Source organism: Betta splendens, chromosome 12, assembly GCF_900634795.4.
Source record: "Betta splendens chromosome 12, fBetSpl5.4, whole genome shotgun sequence".
NCBI lineage: Eukaryota > Metazoa > Chordata > Actinopteri > Anabantiformes > Osphronemidae > Betta > Betta splendens.
In genome coordinates this window covers 13,179,765-13,191,840 of record NC_040892.2, presented here as the reverse complement: position 1 = coordinate 13,191,840, position 12,076 = coordinate 13,179,765, and the positions used below count along the sequence as shown (strand labels likewise).

At 44.0% G+C, this 12,076-nt stretch overlaps 2 protein-coding genes across 3 annotated transcripts; one reads left to right on the top strand and one right to left on the bottom strand.

The window, feature by feature from the left end:
* The first annotated feature begins 52 nt into the window (after positions 1-52).
* kcnv2a (potassium channel, subfamily V, member 2a) lies at positions 53-5,453 on the top strand. The gene is made up of 10 exons (XM_055513544.1): positions 53-1,173; positions 1,278-1,509; positions 1,683-1,817; positions 1,926-2,104; positions 2,178-2,349; positions 3,057-3,248; positions 3,371-3,625; positions 3,696-3,812; positions 3,917-4,042; positions 4,129-5,453. Exons 2-10 carry the CDS (start codon positions 1,375-1,377, stop codon positions 4,405-4,407), a joined length of 1,590 nt encoding a protein of 529 aa, XP_055369519.1. The 5' UTR covers positions 53-1,173; positions 1,278-1,374; the 3' UTR covers positions 4,408-5,453.
* Positions 4,683-12,021, bottom strand: pum3 (pumilio RNA-binding family member 3). 2 transcript variants are annotated; one of them, XM_029168437.3, is made up of 18 exons: positions 11,891-12,021; positions 11,359-11,425; positions 11,083-11,271; positions 10,791-10,977; positions 10,617-10,692; positions 10,349-10,442; positions 10,109-10,175; positions 9,785-9,959; positions 9,612-9,715; positions 9,305-9,383; positions 8,958-9,056; positions 7,273-7,326; positions 7,000-7,080; positions 6,756-6,898; positions 6,120-6,342; positions 5,778-5,865; positions 5,265-5,355; positions 4,683-5,177 (listed from the first exon to the last, which is right to left on the bottom strand). In XM_029168437.3, exons 2-18 carry the CDS (start codon positions 11,423-11,425, stop codon positions 5,048-5,050), a joined length of 1,947 nt encoding a protein of 648 aa, XP_029024270.1. In that variant the 5' UTR covers positions 11,891-12,021; the 3' UTR covers positions 4,683-5,047. The 2 variants fall into 2 exon arrangements, with proteins under 2 accessions (XP_029024270.1, XP_029024269.1); XM_029168436.3 differs by having other exon boundaries at positions 11,359-11,444; positions 11,891-12,002.
* Positions 12,022-12,076: the final 55 nt, after the last annotated feature.

Sequence of the window (12,076 nt, the reverse complement as noted above, 5' to 3'; positions counted from 1 at the left end):
AGCAACAGCCGTTCAGTGGCAACTGGACTTGCAGACAATAATTCCACTTGCCAATAAGCAGGTCCGTGGCGATATTATGAGGTTTCACTGTTGAGCAGGGCAACGCCTCGGTGCACAGCTACTGTACGGGAACGTCATTGACCCCAAATGAATCAGTTTAGACCTGATCTGACATTGTTCAATGACTTCACTTTACCTGTAGCCTTTTTAAGTAGTTAACTGGTGTCATAGACAGATTCTAAGTTTTTGGCTTTTTTTCTTGCAAGAAACAGATGTGATGCAAATTTAGAAATTAAATCTACAGATTTAAGTTCATTTTAATGACCTGTTAAATTTTATTGTATCAGATTACTGATGAGCAGAAGGTGTGTGTGTTCATGTTGAGACGGTCAAAGCCTTTAATTTCATTCGGAATGAGTCTGGCATCATTTGTTGATTATCCCTGTTTAGCTGCTGCAAGGATTAATCGTCTGGCTATTAAACAGTCCAACGCACATCTGGACTAAGATGTTGGATGAGTGCAAGTTACATACGGAGGAAAGGCATCTACAAATTAAAATATGCAGACTTAACCCAACATGTACAGCATGAAGCGCTATTAGCAAATGACTCCCAACTATGTATTCTTTGCAGAAATGCTGCAGGAGAGACACAAGGCAACCGCAGACCAGCTGAACTCCAAACTGTTTAGATGTATGAATAGTTCACCTTCATGGTCTGAGTTACAAGAGCAGTACATGAAGGAAAAGGGAAACAGCCTCAAAAATGATCTGACCAACATGGTGACTCAGCGAGAATCACAGTCTGAAACTGATTTAAGAGAAAGCAGTGAACCATGGATGCAAACATTAATGTTCGCATCAGTCTGTTTACATTTGCATGTCAACATTAGCACTTCACGGAACAGTACATGCACGAAGGTAACGCTTGAATTAAAATATCTGCAAACGAAATTCATTTGGTGTCAACCAAAGCATTTAATCCATAAATGAAAGTCACTGTCCAGCCCCTGTTAACCAGATGTTAACTAGATGTGAAGTTGTGACGTCAGACATGTTGAAGGAGCGAGCGAGAGAGAGAAGGATGGAAGAGGATGATCGTCTTTAAAACCTTAAGCACCCAGATCATCTCAGGCACAGCATTAGGGGCGCCGTCTGCTCCTGGCAGCTGGATGTGCGTTGACATGCTTTCTTTGACTGTCTTCTCTCCTTTGCCTGCACATTCACTCATTTCTGCTTTCCTTGTGTTTCCATTCACATGTTTGTGCGCCTGTGCAGGATGCCAGCTGTGTGTTTGGTGTGACGTTGTAGCTTCCGAGCGGTTTCACTTGTAGGTGTAGGACGATAAACATTTGCGAGCCGCTCATCCAGCACCATGTTGACCCGCCTCCGAGCGCGTAGCAGGAGTTTGTTCCACAGCTACAAACTGAGCAGCCGGACCCAAGGCACCAACGAGCCCGATGACGCTCTGGACCTCATCTACGCTTTCAAGCCATGGAACTCCATGCAGGTCGGTTCTTATTGCCCCACTGCGTTGTGTTTCTCTGCACTGCTCTAGTCGTCCCCACATCTGGAGATTCAGAAGTTCAGTGATGAATATGTGTGGTGATTTACCCAAAAACCAGTGGCACCTGGTGCTGGCAGCCAGATCCTTGTATGTGTCCGTTTGCTTCATCTGTGAAGGATCTGGGCAGGGACATCTATGATCTTTACGCCGAGTATGCAGAAGAAGAGGAGGATGAGGTTCCTGGGTCTCCCTCACGTCTGCTCCTGTCTCCAGACAAACAGCTGATTCTGAACATCAACGTTGGTGGGACGGTAATTTGACCCCGCTTCAACAGATCTGTTTGCTGGAACCATTACTTCTGACCGGAACCGGTTTCTCAATATTCTCACCGTGCCCCTGTCTGCTCCCCTCCTCTGCAGGTGTACCACCTGCCCTACAGGCTGGCTGCCAGGTATCCCAAGACACGGATAGGCAGGTTGGCCACGTACATGGACCACAGCAAGAAGCTGGACCTGTGTGACGACTACATTTTCCAGAGCAACGAGTTTTTTTTCGATCGAGATCCTCAAATCTTCCACGTTATCTTCAACTTCTACAGGCAAGAGCCCCACGTGTGCGCTGGTTCTGCTTCAGGACCGCTGGAGTAACGTGGCCTCTGTGTTCTCCATCAGGACGGGTGTGCTCTGCATTAAAGACGAGCTGTGTCCCCGCAGCTTCCTGGAGGAGATCAACTACTGGGGAGTCCGAATCAAGAACAGCCAGCGCTGCTGCCGCATCTCCTTTGAGGAGAGGCAGGATGAGCTCAACGAGCAGCTGAAGATACAGAAGCAGCTGATGGCTGAGGTGCAACCTTAGATCTGTTCAAACAAGAAGCTGCTGAAACTAAACACAGCTTAGAGAGCACACTAGTCTTTAAGCGTGGTTGTTTGCTGTAAGTGCTAATAACATATGATAAAATAAACTGTATTCATCCCAAAATTAGAAACTTCAATTGCCGGAGCAGCGGCAAAAAATGTACGATGTAAAAACACAATTTGTGCAGAATTAAAAAGAATATGTAATAGATTTACAACTCACACTTTACAGTAATTAAAGTGTCCAAACTGAAATAAATAACAATAAATTAGATTCTCTACACAGTTCTGTACTTCCTCTTTTTTAATGTTTGACATAAAAAATGATAAAACCAATAATTTTTTAAGTGATAGTTGTCCAAGTAGCTTCATCGGGCTTGAAGAGAAACAGACATTCTGGTCCATCAGTGCATTAGATCATGTTTTATGCTGTCTTATATGATCATTAATATGGAAAAGAAGGAAATATAGCTATGTTGGCAATCCGTGACTTCTGATGAATAATCCATACAGTACTCAGCCAGAGACTGCTTCAAGAAAACAGCCCTGTGAATGACGACTTAATGCAGATGTCATTACAGTGTTGTTTGTTTTCTCAGATAATGACTGACCCACATCCGAAATCAGTCTTCTACTTTCTATAGCAGGTTTATTTCTGTATCAGAGTATTGAGTATCTTCCTTTTCCATCTTCCAGGTGGAGATGGAGGAGAACGAGGTGTTATTTGACTACATGATCTTTGGAAGCAGCAGAAGGAAAATCTGGAACCTGATGGAGAAGCCGTTCTCCTCCATCATGGCGAAGCTGATGGCCGTCGCCTCCTCCATCTTTGTTCTGATCTCTCTTGTAGCTATGACGCTCAACACTGTGGAGGAGATGCAGTACAAGGTGTGTGTGTGTGTGTGTGTGTGTGTGTGTGTGTGTGTGTGTGTGTGTGTGTGTGTGTGTGTGTGTGTGTGTGTGAGAGGTCAGGAGGTCAGACAGACTCTGCTGTGATCTGTGTGTTGCAGACAGCGTCCGGTCAGCCCAGTGGCAGGTTCTACGGCGAGTACGTTGAGACCTTCTGCATTGCCTTCTTCACCCTCGAGTACCTCCTGCGCCTGGTGTCCACACCCGACCTGAAGTGCTTTGGACGCAGCATGCTGAACACTGTTGACCTCATCGCCATCCTGCCGCACTACCTGCAGATGATCCTGGAGTGCTTCGAGGACGAGGACGTGCACCGGCACTCGGGAGACATCGAGACTGTGGCTCGTGTTGGGAAGGTACAACCAGGAAGCGAAGGGGCGGATGTGAAACAGAACCCAGGGCCTCATACTTCTCCTGTCTCTGTAGGTGGGTCAGGTTCTTAGGATAATGCGCCTGATGCGAATCTTCAGAATTTTGAAGCTGGCTCGTCACTCGACAGGCCTCAGGGCCTTCGGCTTCACACTGAGACAGTGCTACCAGCAGGTCAGACCCAAAGGCAGGAAACCATATCTGAAAGTAATTCCTCAAAGGAAGAGCTCTCTTATGTTCTCTTATGTTCAGTAGTTCTGATCTGTGTGTGTGTGCAGGTGGGCTGTCTGTTGCTCTTCATTGGCATGGGGATCTTCATGTTCTCAGCCATGGTCTACACTGTGGAGCACGACGTTTACAACACTAACTTCACCTCCATACCACAGGCATGGTGGTGGGCCGCTGTAAGCCATTCGCCGTGGACACAAACATCCCTTCGTGCTGTGACGCTGCTTTTCCTGACGGCGCTCCTCTGGTTCTGTCTCGTCAGGTGAGCATTTCCACGGTGGGCTACGGCGACATGCTCCCCGAGACCAACCTGGGCCGCATCTTCGCCTTCGCCTGCATCTCCTTCGGCATCATCCTGAACGGAATGCCCATTTCCATCCTCTACAACAAGTTCTCCGACTACTACGCCAAGCTCAAATCCCACGAGTACACGGCCATCACCAGGGCCCGCGGGAAGCTGCACTTCACCAGACGGGCGGCAAAGAGGTTTGCAGAGTGCTGTGAGGACGCCGTCCAGCTGAGGACGGCCCAGCTGCAGTGACTGGAGTGATGCACAAAGATAGCTTGACCCTTATGAGGGCAGTACCCAGAATGCACTGCAGTGGATATGAAACCATGTTTCAGGGTTAAACGGGTGCAAATGATGACATGGCTGGATTTCATCAGGCTGCTTTAGGTCCACAGTCCTGCTGTTGTAGATATGGCAGATGTGTCATATTTGATTTTAGTGAGGCAGATCTTCGGAACTGCTTCGAGTGTGGTCGCAATTGTGAATTTTCTTGCCTGAAGAACTAAATTTACTGGGAGTCACACACATTTATGGGAAAGATCATTTTAATACCATTAGCTTTATAAAATCTCTGCTTTTAAACTCCGTTTCCTCTGCTGATAATTATCAGTCACATTACTGCTCAAAAACAAACAGCACAAATCAAATACTGTTCAGATTCTGTGACTACTGTGCTGTAGTCCTTAGCATGAGCTCACAAAGATGACCCATCATAGATAGTTTGGGTTTATGACGTGTACGTGATCACACAACAGAGTCTCATTTTAAACGTGTTTGGTTCCAACATCCTCCATTGTTCCCTCCCAACAGTCTGCAGCTACAGCCACTGTCAGTCTGGTTGGGAACGCCTCTGTCCATGCTGATGTGAAGAGCACGTTGTTAAATAAAGTGTCTACTTGTTCAAGTTCTCCAGCAGGATTTCAGCTCCTTTGTTGTTGCTGATGCTTCTGAGCTCTGAAGACATTGACTTGAGAGCAGATTTCACCTCCGCAGCCACAGACTTGTCACAGCTGTTCAGGAGGCTGCAAGCAAAAATGATTTTAAAACAAAAAGCTCTATCTAAACCCAACACTTTGGTGCTCAAATGTCCATGTGTAAAAGGCACTGACCTGCACAGCACCATTGCTCCCCTGTTAACTTTGGCCCATGTCTTCAGTGTGTCTGTTCCTACTGTGTCCACCAGGATCCTGCTGAAGCGCTCTGAGAGAAGCCACATAAGACACAGAGAGGGAGAAAGAAAAAAGAAAGATGCTTTGGTTTCTGTCATTCTCAAACAAAAAATAAATGACTTAAATTGTGCCATTGTATAATTGTATCCGTTCACAACTCCTGAGATTTCAGGTATTTATCATAAGACACAGTATTGACAGGTGCTTAACACCTCGCTTGTTTTGTATGATTCTTTTGGAAGTGCCATCAGTTCACACATGCAACATGGGAAACTATTTCTCATCCTAATGTTCAATCATGCGTCAGAAGGACCAGCTCTAATTTGTTTAAAAGTGTAAACATGGCATTGGAAACAACTTAATGCACCACAGAATTCACCAGCATGGTGTTTATTAGAATCTGACTGTCCAAGTTAATGTTGAACTCTTGTGTTTGATTGTGTGTGCTTTTACCGTCTTTACCACCCTCTGCCAGTGTCATGTCCTGTTCAATAAGCCACTTCAGCACCAGGTGCCCTGCTGGATGCTCTGCCATGTGAAGCTACAGAGAAAAATGTACAATGTAACTACACACTTTAAGAATGACCGAAACCTGTCCCACACACAAATCTGGTGGGTCAATTTAATTCAATCATCAGGAACACAGCTTTCCAGCTCCACTGGAAAATTAATGAAATACACCAAACTCCCTCTAAGACACTTTGTGAAGACACTTAAATGGAATCAACCTTCTCACAATGAAAGTAAACAGAATCTGTGCAATGAGGAAACACGAGCATGTATATATGCACACACCTCTCCATTGTTCCCTCCCGGAACCAACTTGTGATTGGCCAACTGAGCAATGGCTGTCATCGGAGGCCTCAGATCACCACACGCTGACGCCAAGATGTCACTAATGGTGACACTGGTCGCCTTGTCCATCACCATGGTGGAAGCATTTTCACAGACATAGTCTAGCAGCAGCGGGGAGATGACATCCAGGAGCTCCTTCCTCCGAATGGCTGTGTCTTTTTTGCTGATGAGAGAATCAGATTGAGCATCTGTTTCTCAAGCTGAATGCATATACAACAATGTGCTACAGCAGTAATAAAGTGATCAACCAATATCTGAGAAACAGCTGCCAATGACTGCCTGCAGTGAAGACAGAACTAATGGTGTGATTTGAAGCCCACAGTAGTAACGTAGGTACCTACAAGTCACTTTTAACCGTATAATATTTGCCACAAATGATTCCTGGAGTGGCATTCAGAGCTGAGAGTTACTGACCCCTACTGGTGAGCACTGTGAATTACAACAGATACACTGGAGCTGGTCTGTACCAGCTGAACAACACCAGGTCCTTTATAAAGCTCTGAAAACAAGAGCATTATTGTTCTGGTTTGTGATCAAGTTGTGAAGTTGACCAACAGACAAACTGTCAGCATTTACCTGTGTGCGTTTCCGTCTCCTTTCTCCAGCAACTTGACGATCTCTGGCAGAAGGTGAGCTGGGTCTCTGGGACTCAGCAGGTACAACAGAACCTTCTTACCATATTTGTTATTGATGACCTCATCAAGAGATGACAGGATCTCCTGAACAGGCGGGGCACAGGGGAATAGATGAGATTTAAAAGACAATAAGTACAACAATTCTCATCTCTGCAGTCACTAAATAAAACTTATGTCAGACTTACTGAGAGCACTGCCTGTTTGACCAGCTTGGTGTCATCCACACAGTCAAATATGGCCAGAAGAACCAGGTGACCATATTCCCCCTGTAAACAAGTACCCGTCAGTCATTGGGAGCATGGATCAAGTTGCATATTACTGTCTGATTTTATACAGAGGACGCAGATGCAACATGTCCCGCCGCATATGTTATAGATGCATGTGTTTAGACTTCTTCCTCTAATAAATGTCCAAAACAGTGTTGGGTTCCTCTGTTCTGAGTCAATAACAGAACTCACCGTAGCAAACTTCACCATGTATGTCTTCATTGTTTTGATGATAACTTTTCTGTCCTGAAACACACAAAGTTGAGATCAGATGAAAAAGAGATCATCTCTGGTTCTGATCAATCAATACATATCTGAATAACACTCACTTACCTAAGATGGTTTCACATTTTGCTTATTGTTAATCAGTATGTTATTTAAATGATCAGATGAAATGCACATCATTACAAGTGTTTACATTTTACAGTTTACAAGTGTAAACACCTGAATGTTTACATAAGGTTTAGCATTTTTATATGAACAACTACAATCACCAATCTTTCAAATTAAGACAACAGCAAAGATTACACAGCTAAAATTAAAAAAAAAAAATCGGTTCACTTTAAATTCTGTAATTGAGAGAAGAGAGAAGAGAAAAAGGGTGTTGACTTTCATTCATTGAGATAAATAAGACCCCAACAATAGTGGAAGGATGAGAAACATGCAGCTATGCTCTGATGGGTTTCAAACAGAAACCGAGAGACAGTCTCCAGCATGTCCTGGGTCCAGAACAGCTCAAGCACCCTGCCAAGGGTATAAAGCCGGTCCTGCGTTCCACGACCAGGTCAAAAACCACATTGTTCCTCCTGTATTTGAGGTTCGACTACCGGCCGAATTCACCTCTCTAGTACCCTGGCATAGACTTTCCAGGGGAGGTGGAGAACATGGTCCACGCAGACTCAATGTCTCCAGCCATCCTCAGAATTTGGTCAAAACTCTCCCGAAGGTGAGAGTTATAAGTCCCTCTGACAGAGAGTTCGGCCAGATGTTACGAACAGACCCTCACGATACATTTGGGCCTGCCAAGTCGTTCCAGCCTCCTTTCCTCCCAGCGGATCCTACTCACCACCAAGTGGTGATGAGTCGACAGCCCAGCACTCTCTTTACCCGAGAGAGGGTATTACCAATGACATAACACCATTCGGGTTCATATCAGGGAGGCCAATCATACAAATCACACCTCTCCAAAGATCACTGTCATTGCCTAAGTGGGCGTTTAAATCCCCCAGCAGAACATCAGGATCCCCAGTTGGAGCGCTTTCCAACACTCCCTCCAGACACCCCAAGAAGTCCGTGTACCCTCATTGCTATTCAGCCCATAGGCACAAACAACAGAGAGTGCCCTATGCTCGAGCCGAAGACGCATGGAAGCGACCCTCTCGTCTACTGGGGAAAACTCCAACACATGGTGGCCGTACCGACCGGTACGGCTCAACCTCCTGCACAAGCTCAGGCTCCTTTCCCCCCAGTGAAGTAACATTCCATGTCCCAATAGCCAGACTGGTTGTCCAGAGATTGGATCGCCGAGGCTCCCGCCTTCAACCACTCTACTATGCACTGGGCCCTACAGTTCCTCCTGCGGCTGGTGGGTCCACCATTATCAACACTGTCCTGTAATTTGCTAATATGTGACTGGGGTTGCACAGTATACCGCTATTAATTTGGTACAGCAGTACCAAGACAATTAAAACGGTACTATACTGCATTTGGATAGAACTGGTACTTGAAGCTCCGCCAGCAGCGCACGCAACAGCGCTGTGTCTTCACCACATAACATCACCCTGTTGTAACTACAGCTTAGAGGATGAGGAGCAAGTTGGAGCTTGAGTAGAATAAAGAGGCTGTGTGTAGTTGGGTGCGTGCTCGTATTTACACACCTTCGCCGTCCCGTGCCACAGACAATACATGGCTACACGTGCACCATCGTGTGTGTGAGCCATGTAGACGACCGCCTCTCTGATGGACTCGATCATCTCCTTGTGTGTTACAGGAAGCATGTTAGAAGTAAACACAGACGGTTCTCAATTATTATAATAATTATATTATAACATAATATTCAAAATGATATTTTGCTGCTGTTGTATTAATCTTTGTAATGTTAAGTTCTATTATTTTTATTTTACACAATACATTTTGACTTTGTTACAAGTTATACTAGAAAAAGGTACTGTTTTACTAATAATTAATATTGTTCAACCATGTGTGAGGTGTTCAAGCTGCTTACGGTTCTCTGTTTGTCAGACGCATGTAGGAAGAAGTCCAGGAAGACTTTGTGGACAAGTGAGTGTTTGATCACCTGTTCTCTAAAACACAGCATCAGTTTTTGTCACATAGTGGGTGATAATATGATACAGTGATGAAAAAAAGAGGGAATCAAAGGCAAGAAGGAAATAAAGATGGGACATTTTCATGTTCCTGAATATTTTAATCACATTTGTTCTATTTCAAATGTGATTAGTGTCTTAAAGCACACTTTAAGAAATGTTTACTTCCTCCAACTACTTTGTGCCTTCGAACCTTCGTGTTCTTACTTTTGTGCCATGGGTGTAAGAATCTGCTTCATCTCGTCGATGATGTTGTTTCTCTTATCTGGGTTGGCCTCTATCACCTTCTCAATGGTGTTACACACGGACGACTGGATGCACAAGAACAAATGTTTAACAACTTGTTCAAAATGTAACTGCATGTACTTGTGTGTACACACCTTACAAACAGTGAAGGTGTTCCCATAAAGCTCCTCGGTGAGCATGAGCCTCTGGGAGAGAATGGCTTTGTCATTGTAGGCGTACTCGATGATGGTGGAGGCAGCAGCATGGCGAAGCATCGTGCGCACGTGACCTTTAAATGTTTGCATCACAGCTGCCACAGTCTCCTTGTCCCTATGAAGCATTTCACAAGAAAACAGAAGTTACCTCTACCGGCAGATACATGGTTTGTGAAGCTTCACTGATATGATGAAATTAAAATTTACAATACAACTCGGGCATCTACTAGCATGGAGAATATAACATGAAGAAAGCTGACTCACCCATACATCAGCAGTTTCTTCACCATATGTCTACCATACTGCGACTTACACAAACTGATTATGTCATCTGGAGAAAAACAACACAGTGGACAAGTAACCGGTTAATCAGATGTTCTACTTTTCAGTAAAAAAAAATAAATAAATAAAAATAACTTTCCGGCCACTTTTCAAAATGGGCCTGTTATCCATCTAAAACTATAAGCGTCTGGTGCAGGGTACTACATTCACTGCCAGGCTCACCTTTGAGCTCATCAAACACCTCTTGTCTCTGTTCGTTGCTGCCAAACTGGATGAAACACTGCAGCACTCGCACAGAGTCGTGAGCAAACGCCATCTGGAGGTAGCAAAGAATGAAGGCATCACAAAATTAAGAGGAAATACAAGACAAACAAGAAACAGAAGCATCTATCAGGAAAAGACAGAAGTGGAAAGGAATGTGTTGTCATTGTGGCTTAACTTCCATCAGCTGATCCAATCAAAAACCTAAATGTAATAAAAAGATGAAAACCTGTTTGATCTTCCCCCGGATCAGATTGTGAAGATCAGACATCAGTTTCTTCTTCAGTTCAGTGTCACAGTTCTTCCTGTTGACACACAGACCACCATCATAATCTGTCAGTAAGCTGCTGGTGTACGGCTCTGCACAATCAATAAATCCATCAAATGAAACTCAAGTGTGTACCTCCTTAGGTCTCCCCACACTTTTTTGGCATGGCAGATGATCTGGAACATGTCCTGCCTCTCTGCCTGCTGTCTGCTCTTCTTCAGATCCTTCTTTATCTGCTGCCTGTTCTTCTTAAGCTCTTCTTTTGTCAGTCCCGCCTTCTTTGGCTTAAACTCACCTTTCTTTGTCTTTTTAGCGTCCGGACCTGGTTTGACATTTCAGTTTTTTGTTTAGGGTCTTTTATATTTAATTTAATACAAGCGCAGGCTTGGACACAGAATTTTAAAATAGTTCAGCACAGGTTTCTCACCTTTTTCACCAGCAAATGACAATTTTCTTTTCCTCTGCCCCATCCCACCTTTGGAGAAAGGTTTGTGTTCTTTCTTGCCATCTCCCCCCTTACTCTGTAGTCTCTTCTTCTCTTTATCGTACGGTTTAAAGGGCTTTTTACCGCCTGGTTTACTCCCTGGCTTTCCACCAAGCTTGGTTCCTATGGAATCTGGACAGGAATTAATGTGTTATTGACAATCCTGAAGTCTGAAACTTACAGGGGGAGTATTTAGTGATGGAAGGAAGGATGACTTACCTTTTCCTTTCTTTGGGAGCTTCTTTCCACCTGGCGAAGAAAGTTTTTTTCTTGAATTGGTCTCCATCTTAACAAGAACAGAGATACTGGAATAAACAACAAGAATAATCAACACCTTGCTATTGTTATTATGAAATCATAAATTCATTTTTACAATAACCTAATCTCACTGAAACTTGAAGAACAAAAGATCCTGAAAAAAGGTTAGAGCCAAAAGAAAACGTTCTACAAGCTAACCTTTTTATCCTTTTAAACTTTCAGGTTTGGATTCTGGGTTAAAGTCACATTAATAGATCAACTTACAACGTTTACTTTCTAGTTGCACATCGTAATTTGTTAATTCACATTAAACCTAAATTTTTGACTCTGGGTTAGAGGGCTGTTTCACAAGGTAACTACAGCATTAATATGAGCACTAGACATTAACAAACAGTATTGAATTATAACATTTAAAACATTGTTCGTTTAACTGTACTTGTGCCCTGTTGATTATAATATCAAGATTGTCAACAACTGTATTGCTATTACTTACATTTAAGTTATTCACACACGACGTCCCAGCTCTGTCCCATGCGTTCTTTAACCAACACGCTTTACGGCACAAACCGTCCAACCACGTTGGACGTTCGCTGCCGTAAAACGTTGATTATTGCGACAACTGTTTATTGCTGAAAACTTATAGAACACGTTGGACCTTTCCATCGTGTACAAACATTAG

Bases quoted from the DNA above. Each gene is read 5' to 3' on its own strand.
- kcnv2a (XM_055513544.1), top strand. From the start codon at position 1,375: ATGTTGACCCGCCTCCGAGCGCGTAGCAGGAGTTTGTTCCACAGCTAC. The intron at 1,818-1,925 runs GTAATTTGACCC...CCTCCTCTGCAG, and splicing joins ACATCAACGTTGGTGGGACG to GTGTACCACCTGCCCTACAG. The intron at 3,626-3,695 runs GTACAACCAGGA...CTGTCTCTGTAG, and splicing joins CTGTGGCTCGTGTTGGGAAG to GTGGGTCAGGTTCTTAGGAT.
- pum3 (XM_029168437.3), bottom strand. From the start codon at position 11,425: ATGGAGACCAATTCAAGAAAAAAACTTTCTTCGCCAGGTGGAAAGAAG. The intron at 10,693-10,790 runs GTACACACTTGA...GTGTGTCAACAG, and splicing joins GTGTGGGGAGACCTAAGGAG to GAAGAACTGTGACACTGAAC. The intron at 7,327-8,957 runs GTGTGTAAATAC...TGTGTGTTTCAG, and splicing joins TGTGGCACGGGACGGCGAAG to GACAGAAAAGTTATCATCAA.